We start from the raw sequence: 22,402 nt of genomic DNA, 5'->3' as shown, positions 1-22,402 counted from the left end.
CAGACTTAAGTATAAAAGCTGCAACTGTACATATGTAGAGAAGAAAATATAAATGCTTATATGTTTTTATTGTGGATAAGGACTCTATGAAAAAGTAAGAAGCACAAAGGAAAATATTCATAGGCTTGTTTAATAGAAAGAAAATATGCTTTCTTTTTTTTAAAAGATTTTATTTACTTATTTTTAGAGAGGTAGGGAGAAGGAGAGAGAGAGAGAGACATCAATGTGTGGTTGCTGGGGGTCATGGCCTGCAACCCAGGCGTGTACCCTGACTGGGAATTGAACCTGCGATGCTTTGGTTTGCAGCCCACACTCAATCCACTGAGCTATGCCAGCCAGGGCTGAAAATATGCTTTTCTAAATACTAAAATTAAAAGTGAAATAGGTACATCATGTAACTCCAAGGATTTGTAGCCATAGTAGTAATAGTAGTTAAATGATTTCCAATCAATTAAGAAATTGTACAAATCCAGCCCTGGCTGGCATAGCTCAGTGGATTGAGCTCGGGCTGGGAACCAAAGTGTCCCAGGTTCAATTCCCAGCCAGGGTACATTCCTGGGTTGCAGGCCATAACCCCAGCAACTGCACATTGATGTTTCTCTCTCCCTCTCCCCCTCTCCCCCTCTCCCCCTCTCCCCTCCCTAAAAAAATAAATAAATAAAATCTTAAAAAAAAAAGAAATTGTACAAATCCCAGTGGGAAAAAATGAGGAAAGGATACCAGCGTGCACATCCTAAGAGAAGAAATTAAAATGGTTGTTAAAAAAATTCAGCCTCAGTAATAATAATAATAAACACATAAAATTTTAAAAACAAAAACAAATACCATTTTACCAATGATTAAAAAAAATTGAACACCTTTACTGAGGCTCCTGTAGGAAGAAGCCGTCATCAGCTCTGGCTCAGAGGTCAGCAGACTCTTCCTGTGAAGTGCCAGGCAGTAAATGTGTTCGACTTCGCTGGCCGTGCTGTCTTTTCACAAGCCAGTGGAATTCCTAAAACAAGATACCAGCTGCTGGCAGGGTTCACGGGAAATGGGCACCTACCATCTGGTGGCGGTACAATTTGTTAAACCGTTCTGGAAGGTGATTTGGCAGTAGATTGCCAGAAGCTTTAGACTTGATTTGGATAATCTTTTCTCTGAATCTTCTTGTTTCCTGGCAATCCATATCACTTTTTAATGAGAGAAAAAATCACAGTCACTAGATTGAGTGGAGAGTAAGAGGCACAGAGACTATGGGGAGGTGTGGAGGTCTGACCGAGGGCAGAGGGGTGGAGAAGGAAAGCTTTTCAGTGGGGACTGTAACCCCGGCCGTGGGGCCCGTGAGGGAGGAGGAGGCAGCTTTCCTGCCGCAGAGCAGCGGCGTGTCCGCCCCCAGCTGCATGGGCAATTGACGGGGAGGAAGGAGGCTTCGTGGTTCCCTGCGTATTCTTCACGTAACCCTCAGCCCTGTGTCTCCGTCTTGATCTCAGTTCTATGTACTTAGTTCTCCTGGACACTGGACACAAGTAGCCTGAATTAGTACCGTTGTGCCACATTTTTAAATGGGTTTTCAGCTGGGTGTGTGGAGGCTTTTAAAACATGAGTACTCCAGATGTCATGTCTTTGTACCTCGTGGTCCCTTCTTGGCGAGCAGGGCTGTTTGCTGAGCTGGCGTGGGTGGGGGATCCTGACCCTGCGTCATCAGTGACTGCTTACTGCTGCTGCGGCCCCCTTCTGGTCAGCGGTTCCCCAGGGGGAGGTGGGACCAACAGAAGAGGTTAGGTTTTCCCCTTTCGTCCGTTTCATCTGTGGGTCTTGACCTGGCAGACCGACCTCGCTGGCCTGGGAAGTCAAGAAGATGTCTCCAGGGCGTCCTGTGATTGCGAGTCCATCGACGGACAGAATCAGCGCAGCATCAAATGCTCGGAGAAGCTTAAATTTTGGGTGAGATGAACTCAAAGAAACCTACTAAGGCTTTTATTACAGTAAATTGTTTTCTGCAGATAATGCACTTAAAGTACTATAAAACTGATATTCTGTTACAAAAATGCCCATTTATATGGTTGCATATGTGTTTGCAATTGTTTGAATAAAACTCAGGAGAGGAAAAGTTTAACTTTAGGAAATATAACATGTGAAAATGTAAACCCTTACTAGATTTATTAACGCAGCAGACGTTTCCGCTGCAGGGCTTCACCAGGTGCGGTGGCTGCTCCCCGCCTGGCTCCCACAGGTGTTAGCTGGGCTGACAAGGTCAAGGCTCATCACACAGTCTCGACTGCTTCTCCGGATGCGGCACCTGCTCAGTCTTGCTCACCAATGACAGTGCAGAAGACTTCCTGCAAAAATGGCAAGTGACTTTGAACCACTCTTTTTTATGTGGTAGACAGGCGGGTATATATGGAAATAGTTTTATTTGGAATTGGAGCTGACAGCATTATATAATTATCCTTTTACAGCATTTACATGATATTAGTCTGTCCTACATAAAACCATAAAATAATCTTAAAACCTATATGAAAGCATAAGGAGATCGTTCTAGTCTCAGGTTTGCCCTGCATAAACTCTAAGGAGAATGAATGCTTTTGTCAGTTTATTTGTAGGATAGGTCCTTTGCAACTCTTTTGACTTAAAGAAAAATAATAGGCTACTTCATTTTTTAGGCAGTATGCACTTTAAGTCATATGCTACTGTGTTACTTCATGAGTATCTGAATGTTATTTAAATCAAATCTGGTGTTGCTCTAATATAAAAAAAATAGACAAAGTAGAGAAGAAATGTTTCAAAGAGGTACTTTTTAAGTGTTAAAGGGTCATTTTAACAGGGAGAAAATCTAAATTTATATATACATGCAAATGTCATATTTTTAAAATATGTAAAGCAAAACTGACAAATGAGGGAGAAAATTGAAAAATCTTTACTTATATTGGGAGCTTTTAACTTAACTGTTGCAACAACTGGTAATACAAATAGAGAAAAATCACTAAAAGTATAAACAACCTCATTAATGAACCTGATGTACTATGTCTAACAAATAATGCTTGTTATTTCCCATTTTTTTTTTTTTTTGATGCTTCAATCTGGAAACTTTTTATTGATATGTCTTCTCTGTTTTGTATGTTGAATCCATATTTTCTTGAATATATTAGTAATAGTTATTTTTAAAAGTCTGTCTGAAAAGTAAAATAGCTAAATTACCTGTGGATTTGTTACTTTATTTATTTTTTTAGATTTTATTTGTTATTTATTGAGAGAGGGGAAGGGAGGGAGAAAGAGAGGGAGAGAAACATCAATGTGTGGTTGCTGCTCACGTGCGCCCCCTGCTGGGGAGCTGGCCCACAACCCAGGCCTGTGCCCTGACTGGGAATTGAACCGGTGACCCTTTGCATTGCAGGCTGGCTCTCAATCCACTGAGCCACATCAGCCAGGTGTTACTTTAAAAACATTTTTGGGAGGTTTTCAGTTACTTGATCTTGTTTCATAGCCAGCCGCATAATATTTACTCAAATGTTTAATATGGTATATTAAAAATTACAGAGCCTTCTAAACATATTATTCTTCTATTTTGGCAAGAAGATAAAGAGTACAAGCAGATCACTTCAATTCTGCCAAAGTTTGGTTTGAGGTTTTATTAAAATGGATATGTTTTAGTTTTGTCTTTATTCTTTTTGGGGTGTCAGCTGGAAACCGGGGATGTTTGCCAAGGCCCCTGCGTCCCCGTTTCCCAGCCTTTGCCGCCTCCGCCCGGTGCAGGGCTGCAGCCCTGCGCAGCTCGTTCGCGTCCTGGCTGCCGCGTGCGCAGTGCCTGGCCGTTGTCAGACCTCTGAGGGGAGGTTGGAGGCAGATGTGGGGCCTCCCGTCCTGCAGCTGCCCTCTCCAGGGGTCTTGCCTCCGGAGTCCCAGCTGCTTCAGACTTGCTGAACTCCAGTGTCTGTGTCGGCGAGGCCGGACCGCTGGTCCCCACGGGGCCCCCTTGCCCGGCCCTGAGAGTTCCAGGTGTCTTCAGGGAGCGTTCCGGGCTGAATGGGGATCCCCTGGGCTTGTCCGTCCTTTTTCTTGGGGATTATAGTTTCTCCGATCTGGCCTCGGTTGCGTGCTTTCCAGGGGCTTTAGATAGTTCGTTCATGTATTTTGCCTAGCTTGTATAGTTTGGAGGAAAGAAGGTTAATTTTGATCCAGGCCACTTTGTCATGGCTGTAACTGCAGAATCCATATGCAGATCCACATGGAAGGTCCCACGGCCGAGTGGCTTATGTGGTTAGAGCCACGGCTGAGGCTTCCGTCTCTGGTGCGAGCACATACGAGAAAGCAGCAATGGGGGGACAACCGATGGATGCGTTCTCTCTCTCTCTCTCCCTGTCACACCAGCCAGGGCCTGAAACTCTCTTTGTCTCAGTTTCCTTGCTGGTGAAGTGGAGGTGACAGTGCTCACAGGGCGTACATGAAGGTTAGACGTGTAATTGTGTGTACAGCCCTCAGAAGAGGGCTGGCGCACACGGAAGCACTCCCGCTGTGTAAGCATTCTTTCTGACCATGTGGCATCAAGTCAGTCTTAATCTAAATCTCAGTTTTGTTGTTTATAGAATAGGGATAATTTTTAAAAAATGTTTGTGGGATAGGATTAATCCTGACCCCACAGTGGAGTTAGATAAGAGGCTCAGTGTGTGTGTGTGTGTGTAGACAAACACACAGTACATCCTGCATAATAATTAGTGTCGCGTTAGTATTTTACTTGTACTTATTGGGAATTATATTGAAAATATTTTAATTTACAGGTTTCTGAAAATTTTTATCATCTAAGGAATTTTGTATTCTTTTCTTCCCTCAATGGCACAGAACGGAAAGATGCTGAAGGGTGGGAGACGGTGCAGAGAGGCCGGCCGGTGCGCTCCCGGTCGGCTGCGGCCGTGCCCAAGGTTTCAGCACCGGCCTCGAGGTCGAAGGATGACAGCGACAAGGAGAACGCAGGTCTCTCGCCAGAGGACAGCGTGCACCGAGGGGGACTTGTCGGAGACGGACCGCATCAGCCTGCAGAACCGCGGCCCAAAGACTCCTTGCACTCTTGTGACCACCCTCTCGCGGAGAGAACCCAGGTAGTACATTCCGAAAGTCCTCGTGCTGGATCTTTATAAGGGATACGCATATGCTGGGCTGCCTTATCTTTCTCCCTCATTTTTAACTCTTTATTGTGAAAAGTTTCAAACCTACAGAAAAGTTGCTAGACTAGAACAGTGAGCCCTCCTGTACGCTTCACCCAGATGCGCAGGTTCACGTTGTGCTGCATGTTTTCTCTCTGCTCACATGTCACACAGACGTGCTGCATCATGACCCCGCTCCTCCCAGCAACACAGCGTGTGTCTCTGAGGGAAAGGAAGACTTCCGAAGAACCACATTATAACGATAAAACTGAGGGGATTTGACAGTTACATGATATTATGACCTTATGGTAGCTACTCAGAATCTTCCAGTTCTCCCAATAAGTCCTCGTAGAATTTTTCCCTCGATCCAGGGTCCAATCTAGAATCGCACATGGTGTTTGGCTTTGTTTCTGTAATATCAGTCTTTGTTTTTTATGACATTAATATTTTGAAGACTACACTGCAGTTTTCTTTGTAGAATACCCTTTATTCTACAGGTATTCTAAACGAGTTTGTTTGCTCGTTATTTAGTTTAGCTTATGCAGTTTTAAAAGATTGAAAAAAATTTCTGTTGCAGTAGCTGTACAATGTTATGTGAGTTTCGGGGGTACAGCCTAGTGATTAGACATCTGTGTGCCCGACGAAGTGCCCCGCCGAGTCCAGTGCCCCCGCCACCACCCACGGTCACTGCAGTGTCCTCAGCACGTTCCCGTGCGGCACTGCACAGGAGCGTGTGCAGCTCAGGCCGAAACACGGTGGTCGTCCTGCGCGTCGCTTCTGGAGGCCCCTGCTGTCGGGGTGGCCCAGCTCGCGGCTGACCTGGACGACCGGGCGTCAGTGGTGTCCTCCTGCTTCGTGCGGACTGTCACCCGAGGTGCTGCGGGAAGTCAGGGTTGTTTTCAGCCTGTTCTGCTCCTGCTCCCTGCAGTCCAGGTGTGGCGTACTTGGCTAATAGTCAGTATAATTCTTTAAAATGAATATTTTTAGTATTGTATGATAGTCCATTTGAATTTTGTACTTGTTTGATGAAGGAATGCATTATTTATTTGTTTTTTTACATTGTTTTTTTGTATTTTTTACATTACCATGTATCCCCCTCTGCCCTCTTCCACCTCCACCAGGGATGCATTTTTTAGATACTTGTCTGCATAAAGTTCATGCTCTGTGGGTGTAATTTTATGTAAAATGACTAATGAAATATGAGTTATTCTTTGGTATGACACACGGGCTAAGTAAACAGGTTGTAAAATATTTGTGATATTTCTCACTCTGGAATAGCTTCTGCTTTTGAAAAATCTCTCCTTTTACCTGTAGGGCATTTACTTTTATTGGAAACTGTACTCAACTTCAGTGGTTTTCTTTTTTTCGTAATTTTATTATTTATAAAGGATTTTAAAAATTTATGTTAGAGAGGAAGGGAGAAAGAGAGGGAGAAACACTGATTCATTGGTCCACTTATCTGTGCTTTCATTGGTCGATTCTTGTGTGTGCCCTGACTGGGAATCGAACCTGCATTCTTGGTGTATTAGAACGATGCCCTAACCAATTGAGCTATCTAGTCAGGGCTCCATGTTTTCCTTCTTAATGATGATAATGTTTCTTAATCCTGTATTGTTTGTGATGTTCTGTGACTCTCTGATGTCTGTATGTTCATGCCCACTTGGGATTAGAAACTCCTTGTAGGCAGTGTTTTATGTTGTGTTTTAATTTCCCACAGTGTGGAGCGGAGCCCTAGATACATAGGAAATAGTCAGTAGTTATTGTTGACTAACTTGAAGAAACTTTGTAATACAGGTTAAGTTATTTTAAAAAATACTTTTTGGAGGGTTGGGTGGGTGGGCTGGATTGGGAGTAAAAGGGAGAAAACTGTACTTGAATAATGATTAATATAAAAATAAAAGAGTACTTTTTATATCACTTAACAAACATCCAGCATTTTTGTTAATGTGTGTTTTAGCTGTAAATTTTAATAACGTAAAATTTTTGCTGGTTTAGTATAAGAAAAATCTTCTATGATTTTGGAATTTGAAGAATAGCCCATACATAAAACTTTTGAGTAATTAAACTATTTTTTAAATATTTCAGTATGAAAGTTCACAGCTGATGGTGGCCAAGCTAATGATAATATTTGTTTTCTCCACTGTCATTCTAAAAATGGAATTAGCATATTTATATATTTTTTCAACATTACTTTATAGTTGGGCTTTGATTTTGTTATATAAATGATATTGATTTTTTAATAAACAGAGTTGACTGTATTATAAACATCAGTAATGCTTATATAAATGTTGCCAAGAAGATTATAAACCGCGGCGACTGATGTATGGGTGATGTTGACAGCAGTGTAAACACCGCGATGCAATTTAAATAATGCTCACGCTAAAGTCAGCACTTTGGGACACTTTCAGCTCTGACCAATAGAATTTTTAAAGTAGTTTATAAGACTCGGCCAAGTTTAATATTTATATAAATAATTAATCAAACTCAGGGGTTTTATGGCCGCTGCACTCAATATTTGTCTAATGTTTATTTAAGTAGTGATGTGAGTTTCAAATTCAAAATTTTAGATTCGAGTTCTACGTGGAGCTCATTACTCTGAGTATAATTGGAAAACACAGCAGTCTTCTTTCTATGCTCTGTTTGCAGGTGAAAATAAAGGCTCATTTCTATTTACTGGACGGTTTTCTAAAAATGAACATGTATTTGGCTTAATCCAGTGGTGTATTTGTTTTAGTTTTCACTCTGTTGGTTATGTGTTAAGTACTCTTAAAGGCAAAAGGGAAGATGTCGAAATCTAAAGAATATGAATTGTGCAATGAGACTGCTCACAAAATCTATACTATTTTATGGTGTATTTCTCTTTTAGATCTGAAAGTTGGTATTATGTACTATTTTGGGTCTTCATGAAAGATGCTTAGAGGTTGTTTCAATGTTATCTAAAGAGAGCATCTTTTATATCTTGGAGTAAAATGCCCTCAAACTATGTATTTGGTGAAAAGTGCCTTTATTTGATAATAGACAGTCTTCACAAAAACCATGTAAATACCTTCAGTTATCCGAATATAACACAAAGTATTACAATTGTGACTAGGATTTTTTGTGAGGTATATCTTAAAGTATTCATCAAGAAGAGGCTGCTAAAGTAAAATATAATTACAGTATCCATTGCTTAATTTTCTTTTAAATCTTCACCTGAGAATATGTTCATTGATTTTTTTAAGAGAGTGAGGAAGGGGGAGAGAGAGGGAAAGAGAGAAACATCAACCAGCTGTCTCCTTTATGCACCCTGACCAGAGATTGAACCCTCAACCTAGGTGTGTGCCCTGACTGGGAATCGAACCTACAACTCTTTGGTGTATGGGACGATGCTCCAACCAACTGAGCCATCCAGCCAGGGCCCTGTTGCTTAGTTTTTTAAAGCACTCAGGCAGTGCCCTGTCCATAGTAGGTGTGCAGATAGCACTTGGGGCTGCTTGCTGAATGGTTTCTTCCTTTATACTTGAAACACACAAAAAGGATGGGTGAGTTTTCTGCCAGCCAGTCAGCTGCTGCTTCACAGTTGGTAAGTTCAGCAGAATCGGGTTTTCTGACGTGGAGCGGTCAGTATTTCCTTTTAAATCTCTGACTCATTCCGTACATATATCTTGTTAGTTCACAGTGAGTACCTTGGATGATGTCAAGAACTCGGGCAGCAGCGCCTTACCAGACAGTCCTGCGCGAACTTCTGAAATACCTGCTGTTCACGTGGATACAGAGTGCGTTTCGGTCACTCAGCAGGAGGACACACCTGCTTTGCACACAAACGAAGACAGATCCTCAGCAGAGAAAGCAGGGCTGGAAAGTGAAATGGACTCTTCAGATGTTTCAAATGTGAGTGCTGCTACCTTGGTAAGAACAACTTATCAGAATTCTGAGTAAATACATTAAAGCCATAATCTGTTATTGAGGCATAAACTACAGCAATAATGAATTGTATTATGTGTTACTTTACACTTTACAAAGCATTGTTTTTTTTTTACAAATCATTGTCTTACAAAGCATTCTGTGTATCATTTCCTTTTAACATTTTATGCTTACCGACATTTTGATATGGTTTAGATCCTTCTTGTTTTGTAGCGGAAGAAAATGAGACTGTGAAAGTTACATAACTTGCTCAAAATCATTCAGTTTGAATGTGATTTGATCAAGGGTGTTCAAGTCCAGCGTTAAGAGACTGATTCAGTAGCCAGTCTGCCTCTGCCCTGCACTTCGATAGATGGGACATGGTGTCCACTGGACCTAGTGTTAGAATTCTCCCCACACGTTACTTCAAACAGCTGCTTGGGCTTGGTGTTCAAGGTGAAACTTGTGGGCCATCCCCGCTATGGAACCTTGGAAACTGCATTGATTTGCGATTACATGTGGGTTTATGTTTTTGGATGACTGCTTACCTCTGCTCACGTCTTCCTGTTTCCCACTCTAGTACTAAGATACTCGACCTGGACAATCTAGAACAGGTCACGCTAGCTTTGTTTAAAAAGCAGCTTTCAGAGGGGGATAGGCACATGTAAAAAGTTGTTGAGAAAAACTACTCAGATTATTTTCTTTTCCAAATGGCCAGCATATACTGTAGTTCTTCCAGAACTTAGTGCCTCGTCATGCTGAGAGATGCTGTCAGCAGAGGGCAGTGGGCCAGGTGACGCTTCTGACGGGGAGTAACACTAGACGGGTGGGACGACGTGGCTTGTTCCAGGGAGAAATAAGGTTTATAGTAGCGAGAAAAACAAATACTTAGATTCCTTTAGTAAGTAATAAAGAACAATTTGTTTATTTTAACTTGGGTCTTTCAGTGTGAATGTTTTTAAAGGTTGAACATCAGTGTGGTGCTGTAAGTAGTGGGTTTAATGTGTGGGGTAGAAATTGGTCCTATTTATATGTTTTTTTCATATCTAGATATATTACATATATTGCATATTGATTCTGTGAGAATCGAATTTCAAAAGTGGAAACGGATCTCGTACTTAAATAAGCATAAAATAGTTAAAAGTTCTCATTTTTTTAAATCACATATATAAAGAAGCTCGTGGTAGAATATTAAAAACTCTGTGTTTGAGGATCAAATATACATACTTGAAGAAAATAAGTTCTGCTTTCAATATGAATATTAATATTTTCGTACGGGTCTTAGAGGAATTTTTTTTTAAAGATTTAAAGAAGTTTGTATCTGTCTTGGCAGAGATGCTTCTATGGGTTGCTCTAGAGAAGCACGTGATTGTTTGGGTTCTAAGTGGGGGTTACAGAAGCAACAAGAGAATTCTCTTTCTCAATATAGTGTTGTCACATGACTGGTTAAAGTGTGAAAAAAAAATGTGTACTCTTATTTAACAGAAACTTCAGCCAAAAACGACTGTAAGAACCTTTCTGCTTAAGGTCGTCTCTTGCCAACACTGTAAAAATCTGCTGATAGGAAACCTAGCTGCCACGGATCTGTTTTTTCACATTTACTAAAATTTCAAATTTTACTGAACATTTGGAAATTTTAAAAATGCCCTATGCAGTTATTTATTTGAATTCCACAGTGTGAAAGTAGTAAAACTTCCATGTGGGTAACTGAATCATCACTTCACCTTTCAGCTCTGCTCTTAACGTGAAAATCTTTTCAGGTCTTCCGAGACTACATGGAAAGGTAGTCTGAGGAGGATACAATTGTGGAAGTGGGTTCATATGTGAAAATATTCAACTTTAATATTTGGAATTTTTTAAAAGATTTTATTTATTTATTTTTAGAGAGAGGGGAAGGGAGGGAGAAAGAGAAGGAGCGAAACATCAATGTGTGGTTGCCTCTTGCGTGCCCCTTACTGGGGACCTGGCCCACAACCCAGGCATGTGCCCTGACTGGGAATCGAACTGGTAACCCTTTGGTTCACAGGCCAGCGCTCAATCCACTGAGCCACACCAGCCAGGGCGAGTTCATTCTTTTTATTGTCTTTAAGTGTGTTCTGTTATATGCCTGTGACACAGTATGGTCATCCATTCAGTTGATGATACATTACAGTTTTTTTCCAGGCTTTGTGTGACGAATAAAGGCCCCATGAACATTTGTCTTTGTTTGAAATGCATTTTCATTTCTCTTGGAACAATAGCGAGGTCAATATTGTTGATATACAGCGCCCAGGTCTTCTGTATCTGGGCCCAGTTCTGGTACTTGGTTTATCAGTTGAGAAAGGGGTATGGAAACCTCTGAATATAACTGTGGAGCTACATTTTTATACATATTTAGCTTACCACAGGGACTTATTAATTAATGCTTATAATGTATACTATTTGTAATACTTAACGGTGCTTGTATTTAAGTTAGGTATCGTCACCATTACAGCATAAATTCTGTGCTCCCTTTAAAGCACAGGTGGCCAACACAAGGCCCGTGGGCTGAGTCCGGCCCTGCACCTGTTTCTACCCGGCGGCTGCACTGAGCTCCCACTTAACTGTTAAGGAGCAGCTACACGTGTACAGTCCTAAAATTATATTGGCCCTTTGAAGGCAACTGCAGGGCTGATGTGGCTCCCGGGAAAAATGAGTTTGACACCCTTTTTTAAAGTATAATTTTTTAAAGACATTTGACCCATCACTTTTGCATTTTTGCATGGGAATCAAATTCACACTGTCAGTAATAATACTTGCGATGTATATAACTCCACAGTTTCTCTTACACCGCAGTCTGGTAAAGGAGGGAAGCTGTGCATTATTGTACCATTTTACAGAACACGAAACAGGCTCTTGGTCGTTAGAACCTTCCAAGTCACACGGCTAGCGAGTGGCTGAGCCTGTCCTGGACCCCGGGTTTGTATATAATTCTAGAACAGTGCGGTTTTATGCATACTACTGAACGCATGAGTAGAATATAAAGAATGAAATGATTACTTCACTTTCTCATCAAGCGGTGATTCTTGATTCTGTTTGTTTTTGACTTTCTAGTCCATGGCAGAAGTCCTCGCCAAAAAGGAAGAGCTCGCGGATCGTCTGGAAAAGGCCAACGAAGAGGCCATCGCCAGCGCCATCGCAGAGGAGGAGCAGCTGACAAGAGAGATTGAAGCCGAAGAAAACAATGATATTAACATCGAAACCGACAATGACAGTGACTTCTCTGTGAGCCTTTCGAGTTTTTAATTTGCTTGTTCAAAAAGGTATATTCAGGGACAAAATTCTCAGGGCAAGAAGGACTGGGAGTTCATCTAGTCCTATTTGAAGTTACTTTAAAAAATAGATTCGGTAACAATATTATCATTCCGTGTGATGAAGACACACAGTAAATCATAGCAAATCTTATTTCAACACTTTACCATTACTAAGAGTTTTTAATATGAGATAATTGACCAGTTAGAAGTTACTTTCCATTTACAAATCAAGAAATTGAATCTTGCAACTGTAGAGATTGAGAAGAACCTAAGGTACCTTATTTTACTCTTTCTGTTCTAATAAAAAGCAAATGATACTCCGCCTTGCTGACGTCGATGAGAGGGATTTCTTAAAGAAGGAAAGTAACTGTAAATGTTTCAGATATTTTTCTATTAAATCTTAATGCCCACTAGATAATCTTGAGCTCTCCTGATATATGTTCTGAAGATGTCAGAATTTATGGAGTACTGGTATACTACGTTATTGTACTGTGGTATAGTGTACTAGAGGGTATAATCACAGTATAGGCCTTTTGGGCTTTTAAAAATTTTACATGCTTTGTCTCTGCTATCAAGTGGCAAGCAGATTTGTCTTTCTCTTAAAATGTTTAGACTGTGGTAGTTTTAACGTGGTGATTATTGTGACCATAAGAAGTGTGTCGTTTTATTCTAGTTTTGAACTATTTGTTAAATAAAACATATTAGGAACAGAGAGAAAAATTTCACACATAATTCGTTTTTTAAGGTTGTGTTCCAATATTTGTTCTGAATTTTCCTTATCACACTTTAGGCCGGCATGGGCAATGGAAGTGTCTTTTTCTGTGGCATGTCCATGGACTGGAATGACGTCCTCGCCGACTATGAAGGTACTGTGTGTGTGTGTGTGTGTGTGTGTGTGTGTGTGTACACAGGTGGAGGGATCTAAAATAGGTGATCTTACTATATGAGTTTCTATGTAAAATAAATAATTTGCAGTGGGAATGCTGTTGCCTTTTGAAAGTCTGTTCTCAGTTGTTAGTGTCACAGAACTGTGTGATTGAACAGTAACGGTGGTTTTCTTCTTAATGAACAGCTCGTGAATCTTGGCGCCAGAATACGTCCTGGGGGGATATTGTGGAGGAGGAGCCTGCTAGACCTCCAGGGCATGGCATTCACATGCATGAAAAACTCTCCTCCCCGTCTCGCAAAAGGTCTGGCCTCCAAAACATAATTTGAAATGCCCCGCAGGAGGGGAACTAGCCACTCGACTGTTAAGCAGCGTTGCTGCGCAGCATTTTAAGGCACATTACTCAGGACAGTTCAGACCCATTGAGAAGTGACAGTGTTTCCCTAAAACGTTAGACCGAAATTAGTTTTGTGTACTTTTTATGTTTATTTTTAGAACTCTGAGGACTGAATAAATTATTTTTGGTTTTATCATGTAAACATACTGTGGCCTGTTTATTTACTTGTATTAATAGAACAATTGCAGAATCTAAGAAGAAACACGAAGAGAAACAAATGAAAGCTCAGCAGCTAAGGGAAAAGTTACGCGAAGAGAAAACATTAAAGCTTCAGAAATTGTTAGAAAGGGTGAGTTTCTGATACTTAGGAAATTGTGGTAGCCTGGGGTGGAAGTGTCCCCCTGGTCGGAGAGACGCTGAGAGAACTGCAGAGCACGCGCCGTCCGGCCTGGCCCGGCGCTGCCCTTCATGCCCTCCCCTCGGGGGCCAGGCGCCGGCACCTTCGCCGAGCCACGCGGTTTGCAGCCTCGCTGCCTCAGCCAGCGCCCTGACGCTCCGTGCTCTGGCTTCTAACCCGCGTTGTCCCCGCGCCACGCTTCCCTTTAGGTGGCCAGACACATAATTATGCAGCTAACGTTCAACTGAAATGTTAGTTTCTTTCCTGCTCTTGTTGAGTCGGCATCTGATGTCTTGTAGTCCGTTCTCGCTGGTGCTGGATCAGATTCCTTGAAGCACACAGCTTGTCCCTTACTTCTGTCTGATGCTGTTTTAAGGAACTGAGGCAACGGTTATATCTACCTTTTGGTCTTCTGTAGGCAAAACCCTCTTTCCTTCAGAGATTGTTTCTTACGCAAAGAGATGTAATTTTTAGACTTTGCGCCATTTTCTGACCTCAGGATAAAATTGCGTAATGGTCTTCATGGGGTTACTGGAGGCACTGGGTCTGTAGGGCTTACACACACACACGGTTTGCATTTTTCATGTCCTCGCAGTGCAGTGTGACAAGGACAGCAGACACTGCTGTCGGGCCGCGTCTGATGCAGTGTCCGAAGTGCTGTGCAGCCAGTGACTCCGCCTGCAGAACAAGCCAGCGGGTTAGGTGCTGCTGCTGCTCTGCCCAGCTAGATAAGGGCAGTGAGATACGGGCTTAAGAAGTTCTACTTGACCGAGCTAGCAGGGCACCAGGCAGGTTATGAACTCGGGCGGTCTGTCTCTGCAGTGTGCTCCGGACCGCTGGTCATGCCCTTCGTCTCTGCCCCAGCCCTAGACTTGGTCAGCCCTGAGCTGTTTGTCCGTGTGCACTCCTGTGCGATGACGGTGCGCGCGCCGGTAGTAACGATGCCGTAATCCACTGTGCGCAGGAGAAGGATGTCCGGAAGTGGAAGGAAGAATTACTGGACCAACGACGCAGGATGATGGAGGAGAAATTGCTTCATGCTGAGTTTAAACGAGAGGTGCAGTTACAAGCAATTGTCAAAAAAGCCCAAGAGGAAGAAGCTAAGGTAGGTGTATCTTCGGTGCTTTGAGCGTGGAATTAGTTGCCCAAGTCCCTTTGCAGTTGTTGTGTAAGAAGTTAGTGTTTACATGAAGTTTAATCTGTGCCGCAGTAACAGCACTTTCACGGGCTCGTGTACGGCGTATTAGGTGCAGCATCTTATCTGTACAGTGATCCTGTGAGATACATTTGTGTATTTTACGGCATCATTGAGGCATATGTGATAGACAGTGGACAGCACATATGTAAAGCATCAGATTGATGGGTTTTGACATGTATATATTCCTGCAACTATCAGTACCATGAAGATTTTAAACAATTCCCTCACCCTCAAAAGTCTCTCCATGCTGCCTTGTACTTCACTCCTTCCTCCAACCATGACTGCCGTTGCCGATCTGCTTTTTGTCACGGTGGATGTTAACATTTTCTAGCATTTCATATGAATGGGATCACACAGTATGTGTTCTTTCCTCTGGCGTCTTTCACTCAGCATAGCTATTTTGATTTCATCCCTTCTGATGATGTATCGGTTACTTTTCTTTGCCGAGAACTCTATACCACTGAACAGAAACAGCATAATTTGTTAGTTCAGTCACCTGTTGATGGACACTTGTTTTCTTCCCGGGTTTTGCAGTGAACGTTCACGTTCTAATCTTTGTGCAGATGGGTGCCTTTATTTTCTTGAGTAAATGCCTGACCATGGATTGGTAGGGTCTTATGATAGGTTCGTCTTCAACTTTTAAAGAAAAGGTTTTCCCAGGTGGTTATAGTGTTGTGTCCTCGACATCTGACACGGTCACACAGCATCGTTTTAGCCATTCTCGGTGGTGCGTGTGTGTGGTGTGTCGTGTGGCTTTAATGCTCAGTTTTGGACACGTTTTCATGTACTTGTTTCCCATCTGCATTTCTTATGTGGTGAAACATTTGTTCATACATCTTGTTCATTTTTTAAAGTTAAATTGGTTTATTGTTATTGTGTTCTTTTTCTCAGCTGTATTGCAGTATAATTGGCAAATAAAACACGGAGATATTTAAAGCGTGCAACATGGTGATGTGATCCACTGCACGTGGTTAAGGGTTCCCCGGGCGAGTTAATGCACATATCCGTCGCCTCGCCCGTTTGTGGTGTGTGTGTGTGTGTGTGTGTGTGTGAGAGAGCGCGTTCCACTTGCACAGCAGTGCCACCAGCCGTGCTGTGCACTCGGCGTCGTGTCACTGGAAGTCTGCCCTCTCACGACCTCTCCACATGCCTCCCCGCCAGCCCCTGGCAGCGGCCTTTTTACTCCTTGTTTCCATGAGTTTGACTTTTTTTTTTGATTCCACGTATAAGTGGTGCCACGCGGTATTTCTCTTTCTCTGTCTGCCTTAGTTCGCTCAGCATAATGCCTTCCAGGCTCGTCCTCGTCGTCGCAAATGTCAGGGTTTCTGAGAGGATCTCGTGTCGGATGATCAGACCTGTGTTTTGCAGGTGTTTTCTCTCAGTCTGTGGGTTGCCTTTTAATTTTCCTAACAATGTGTTTTAAAGTTTTCCAAGTTGATAAAGTTTAATATATTGACTTTTTTCTTCCATACTTGGTGAATTTTGTGTCCTATTAAAAAAAATCTTTACCTTGCCCTGGCTGGGGTGGCTCAGTGGATTGAGTGCGGGCCTGTGAGGCAAAGGGTCGTCGGTTCGATTCCCAGTCAGGGCACACGCCTGGGTGGCGGGCCGGGTCCCGGGTAGGGGGTGCTCATGAATCAACCACACAGTGATGTTTCCTTCCCTCTCTTTCTCCCTCCCTTCCCCTCTCTCTAGAAATACATAAATAAAATCTTTTAAAAACAAAACCTTTACCTAAACATCAAGTCACTCAGATTTTGTCTTTTTTTATAGAAATTGTTAATTTTACAGTGAGGTCTGCGTTCCGTTTTGAGTTATTTTTTGCATATGGTGTGAGTTAGGGCTGAGAGTCATTTTTTTTTCACGTGGATAACTCGTGTTCCAGTGGCAGTTGCTCAAAGTGCTTTCCATGGTGCATTCAGTGGCCTTAGTCCCGTTGCCGTGAGGCCACCAGCCATGTTCGTGTTGGGTCTGTGTCTGAGGGTCTGAGAGACCCACGTGGTGACAGCCACTAATGTCCCCAGCACAGGTTCCTGCAGCCTCCGCTCCTGTCACAGAGCGCGAGCCCAGGCCTTCCTGCCCGGTTTCCCTCCGCCACTTCGCCGCAGTCCTGTGGCTTTAGAGAACGCAAGAGTTGACCCCAGCTGACTTTTTTCAGCTTCATCATAAGCTACACTTTGCCCTTGCAAACTTCTCTCTAGCAAAACGTGGCTCTTGAGAATTACTATAGTGAAGTTGAGGGTGCAGTGTCTGTGGTTCAGTGTCTTGTACCTAACTGTCACTCAGTCAGAGTATGCGGGGAAAAAATAACGTTATTTAAGGTTTGTCCAAACTCATTAGAATAACATGTAGGTACCTGAACCTTAATGCAATTTGTGTGGCTGCAGGCTACTGTGCTATTAAGTAGAACTTTATAAGATGGTCTGTACACCTCTTAATTTGTTTCTTGAATTAAAAATATTTTGTGGCAGAGTTTTTTAATCCGTTGTTACCAAGGTCCATGGGTTTATCATATACAGTGTATTGGGATTCATTTTTTGAGGTAAATATTGAAAGAAAAGACTCATAAGTCAGTAAGTTTTTGTTTTATGCTTCACCATTTGTTTATGTTATGAAATTTACTTTCCCTGTTTTTGTTTAAGGTAAACGAAATCGCCTTCATCAACACCCTGGAAGCCCAGAATAAACGCCATGACGTTTTATCGAAACTGAAGGAGTACGAACAGAGGCTCAACGAGCTGCAGGAGGAGCGCCAGCGAAGGCAGGAGGAAAAGCAGGCGCGCGATGAGGCCGTTCAGGTAGAGTTTGTATCTGGCCAGCGTGTGCCGAGCCCCTGCCGTGTCCCGGGCGCAAGGAGGGAGGGTGCTGTGAGCACATTCCTGACTGTGAGGCGAGGTGCCTGGGGAGTAGTTGCGGGAGGGGGGGGGGGGTGTGTCCAAGAGGTTTCAGAAGGCTCGAGGGTTAGGAGCCGCCTTTCTCAGTCTTTTTGCCCCGGGGTTCCTCTGCAGTTGAGTAGATTTACGAAGCACGTCCCGTTCCTGGTGAGGACGGGGCAGGAGGGGCCGTGTGCGCTGCCCGGGGAGCGGGGGTGGGCACTCTGTGGGGGTGGGCTGACGGAAATGCACCCGTGCAGCCGGCCGGCGCTGGGGCGGGGGTCCGCAGAAGCACCCCACCGGGCCAGCATTGTGCACGGGGGGCGCGGCGTTGCACATGGGAGCTCGCCCCGTTTCGGTGAAGTGGGGCCGTTTCCACCTTGATGGTGGTGGTGGTGATGGTGATGATGGTGATAAGTACGACTGTTGCTGGGTTTTCAGAAAACAGAGGCACAGATACGATGTGACTAGGCCAGAGCCCCCCAGCTGGCGAACAGTGGGGTCTGGAAACGCAGTTAGGGAGCCGGAGCCCGCGCCCACTCGCCGAGACACGCTGACTCCCAGCTCCCCTGTGTGCGAGGCACAAGCTTGTCTTCAGTGGTTCCTTTCTGGAAGCTTCCCTCACACACGAGCTCTGTGAGCTGTGCTTTGTTCACGATGTTCAGTGTTTCTACATCTGTCTCCAAGCACGAGGGGTTAGAAGCGATTAACCAGGGAATATTATTAGGTTCTCAGAGAATATGAGTAACATAGTATCTGCTGAAAATGGCATTTATTCTGAGCGCTATGCGTGACACTGGCCAGTGACCTGAAAACCAGACATCGTCGGTGTTGGATTATCCGTGTGTGTCACGGCTGTGTCTGTCGCCTTTCACCGCTTTCCTTCCCACGTGAGCCTGACGTCTGGTCGCCCACTTCTGCGTTAGGAAAGAAAGCGAGCGCTGGAGGCAGAGCGGCAGGCCCGCGTGGAGGAACTGTTGATGAAGAGGAAGGAGCAGGAGGCGCGGATTGAACAACAGAGGCAAGAGAAGGAGAAAGCCCGTGAGGATGCAGCCCGGGAGAGAGCCAGGTACCGCACGTGCCGCCTTGGTTTTGGTCCTGACGCACGTTCTGCAGTGGGTGAACATTCACATAAGTCGTAAAACAAAGCCGTTTGCTGTCATGTACATGTTTTTAAGACATACTCCCAGTACAGAAATGTTGTAAATAATTTTGATTTATAGGCATTACGACATCATATTAAAATGAAAACTTTTGAACATTTCTGTTAGATGGGAAACTTGGTGTTTCCGGATTTTTGTTGGTTGCAAGAAACAGAGTTTGGTTCTGGCTTGCTTCGCTGAGCAAAGGGGAGTTTCAGGAGCATGCTGGGAGCGTAAGGGGTCGGGGGTTCGAGGACTGGGCTTGGAAGTGGTCAGGCATCAGACGCCAGGCCACAGAGGCTCAGCCGCGGCCTGTTGGCGGAACCAGTCCGGTCAGCAGTTACCACTCTGATCATGATGAATCACCTTCAGTCATCCTGGCATATTATGACCATGTGTTTAAGATGCAAAGGACCGGGAGAAAGTGTTTCGTCGGCAACACCTAAGTCCCTTTTGCTGTACACCTTGCTGGTGTGATCTCTTCCTGACCTTTCAATTGTGGCAAATTTGGTGGATGAGAAAACTTACTGTCCAAGACTGAAGATAAGGCTAAGCAGTTTTTGCATACTTATCAGCCACTCTGTTTTTTTAAATATGTAATGCCTATTCAAGTTTTTGCCTGTTTCTTTATTGGGCTCTATTTTATCGACGTTTAGGAATTACCTTTAGTAGATACTGCTTCCTTACCAGATACACATATTGCACATAAATTTGGTCGGTTGTGGCTTGCTTTTCACTCTTGTTAGGATGTCTTTTGGTTAATATAATCCTTGATTGTGGTGCAGTAAAGCTGAACAAACCGTGACTTGTGCTTTCTAATCTTGTTCATGAAATCCTCTTTTGTCCTGAGTCATAAGATACTCTTTAAAATGTCATCGTTTTTCTTTAACAGTACAGTGTTTACCTACTAAGAATTTATTTTATTGTGTGGTTTGAGATAGAAATGCAATTCCCTGTGTTTTCATGTGAATACCCTAACACATGTTATTGAAAAATCAACATTTTCCTACTGATCTACTAAGTTTTCTGGCATAAACCAAGTTTCCACGGATGCCTGGGCCTGTCTGTGGGCTCTGTCTTCTGGGCCAGGGGTCACTTTTTCTTAACTCTGTGCTGTAATTATCAAAGCTTTGTAGTAATTCTTGGTGTTTAGTGCTGTCACCCACTTCCTTTTCATCAGGACCATCTTGGCCCTTCCACATTTCTGTGCGAGCGGGATTGGTCTAGGTCGGTCGTCTTCATGGTTGGCCGGCTCTTTGCACTACTGTTTTCCATCAGCTTCTTGGGGGGTGTCTGGCTGTTCTTTCTCTGGGTCTCTAATCGACATTTCTCTCGAGGCCCCCTGAGCTCCCTTAGCGCCTCAGCCTTTCTGTGGTTTCGATGCCCTTGGCCGTGGGGAGGAGCGGTCAGATGTCTGGTGGACCGTCCCCAGCTGGGAGTTGCCGGCTGCATTCTCACGGTTGGATCAGGGTTACGGCCTCTCACCAGAGGGCCGCAGGGGTAAATGTTGGTCCGTGTTCCCGACACGTCAGCGGTTCATGCTCCCGACGACACCCGGCCCCTGGCCCCTGGTTCTCCCCGGCCCCTGGAGAAGGCGTGTGTGCTGGAGATCTTCGCCGTGGGAGTCCCTGTGAAAACCGCCCTGTGCTGCGCTCCGGGAAGCCAGCCCCCACGCACAGCCCCCCTGGGGGGGAGGTGGAGGGATTCCCCCGTAACTTGTTTGCAGTGTAGGAGGGTTGTCTGTCCTCTCCCACCGATTCACTGGTTGGTTTTGCGTCGCCGTGAACCGTGGATGTGGTTTTTATACTTTGGGTTGTGAACCGGTGTTACGTTACTCGTCTTTTTGCTCAGCCTGTTCCCGCTTGGGGCCTCGGGAGCCCTTCGTCTGGCCCGTGTCTCGCGGCTGCACTGCGGCTGCTCCCGAGGCTCTTCCTTCCTTCCTGGCAGCGCAGACGCCCCAGCCCCGTCGTGTCCTCCGTGCCCCTCCCCAGAGTCGGCTGCTTGTCCAAGGATGTCCCGTTCCTTCTGTGGGAACCCTGTTGTAGAATGTTCTTCTTTCTCCGTTGAGATTCCCACTTGGTTAAATCATTGTCTTCATGTTTTTCTTTATTTTGGTGTACTGTTAATTATTCGAACGTGTTTCTAATAGCTGTTCTGTAGCCCTTGTCCGCTCAGTCCAACGGTGACCTCACTCGGCGGAGAGTTTCGATGGAAGCGTGGCCATGCCTCCCTGTGTGTCTCCCAGTGTGTTTGTGATTGTGTCCTCTCCTCCTCTGCGTGTGGGTTCGTGCCTTCTCTGTTCTTTTCTTGTGGTTTTACTGGCATATTTGAGTGACAGTCCCAGAGCCAGTGTTCAAACCCCTGCCTGGGTCCAGAAACCTGCTTCATAACCAATAATCTCTGCTGCTTTCCAAACACTTAATGAGCCGTACATCTGGGACTTAACAGGCACTTACAAAAATAATGCTAAACAATAGTAACTCTTTAGCATACAGAAGCCTGTGGATCCTGATGGGATTTTTAACCACGAGGTCTGTTCCTCCCCTGTGTTCGCCCAGGGACCGGGAGGAGCGGCTGGCCGCACTCACGGCCGCGCAGCAGGAGGCCGTGGAGGAGCTGCAGAAGAAAATCCAGCTCAAGGTGGGGACTCGCGTGCGACGCTTCGGAGCTGTCCGTGGCACGGCAGCGTGAGGGCTCGTCTGTCGAGCTAACTGTACGGAACATTGAATACATGTGTGTCCTCCCAGTCTCTGGATAACGAGACATGTGACTTGGCCACCATCGTGTGGGCTAGTTCAGCTGTCTGAAAGTGGAATTTATTTTAACAGGATAAAGCAGTTGAGGGAAAAAATTAAACACACTTGAACATTTCTTGTTTTTACCGAGCAGTGATTTATACACTTGTAGCTTGGGAGATTGTGACGAACTGGTGTTTTCCAGAAACACGTCACCATGGTGAGCACTGCAGTTTGTGGCAGTGCGAACATTCCCGTTCTGTCACAGCTGTGGGCGGGTCGCCTCCGCACAGAGATGGCGGGACCCACAGGGCAGCGCACACTGCGCTTCGCTGTTCACGCAGCCCTGGGGCTTTGTCGTGCGTTCAGGTTTAACACAGTGAATGTCACCGAGCGGGCGGTGGGCGTGGGGACAGAGACGAGGGAGACGGGATCCCAGGTTTCAGGAAACTCGAGCTCCAGGGTGAGGTTCCAGTGCTGAGTGGAGTTTCCACACGGATCAGGGCTTACGCAGAGTGCCGTGGGAGTCCACGGAGGGGGCACTCGGTCTCCATGGAGGG

The 22,402-nt window shown here is 44.5% G+C and overlaps 1 protein-coding gene across 3 annotated transcripts in view; it reads left to right on the top strand.

Annotated features, from left to right (window-relative positions):
• Positions 1 to 22,402, top strand: part of SCAPER (S-phase cyclin A associated protein in the ER) — a 143,368-nt gene that overhangs the window by 17,834 nt on the left and 103,132 nt on the right. For 2 of the 3 annotated variants that reach the window (XM_045824868.1, XM_045824867.1), the window contains exons 7-18: positions 1,810 to 1,926; positions 2,172 to 2,332; positions 4,819 to 5,075; positions 8,772 to 9,008; positions 12,075 to 12,245; positions 13,065 to 13,140; positions 13,347 to 13,464; positions 13,735 to 13,846; positions 14,859 to 14,999; positions 17,735 to 17,890; positions 18,892 to 19,034; positions 21,666 to 21,747. In XM_045824868.1, the coding sequence (XP_045680824.1) occupies positions 1,810 to 1,926; positions 2,172 to 2,332; positions 4,819 to 5,075; positions 8,772 to 9,008; positions 12,075 to 12,245; positions 13,065 to 13,140; positions 13,347 to 13,464; positions 13,735 to 13,846; positions 14,859 to 14,999; positions 17,735 to 17,890; positions 18,892 to 19,034; positions 21,666 to 21,747 (1,771 nt within the window). The remainder of the gene's footprint in view (positions 1 to 1,809; positions 1,927 to 2,171; positions 2,333 to 4,818; positions 5,076 to 8,771; positions 9,009 to 12,074; positions 12,246 to 13,064; positions 13,141 to 13,346; positions 13,465 to 13,734; positions 13,847 to 14,858; positions 15,000 to 17,734; positions 17,891 to 18,891; positions 19,035 to 21,665; positions 21,748 to 22,402) is intronic. The other variant, XM_045824870.1, reaches the window with a different exon arrangement.

This window comes from Phyllostomus hastatus, unplaced genomic scaffold (assembly GCF_019186645.2).
Source record: "Phyllostomus hastatus isolate PE091 unplaced genomic scaffold, TTU_PhHast_1.1 phas_scaffold_555, whole genome shotgun sequence".
Taxonomy (NCBI): domain Eukaryota; kingdom Metazoa; phylum Chordata; class Mammalia; order Chiroptera; family Phyllostomidae; genus Phyllostomus; species Phyllostomus hastatus.
This window is presented reverse-complemented; position numbering and strand designations above follow the sequence as displayed.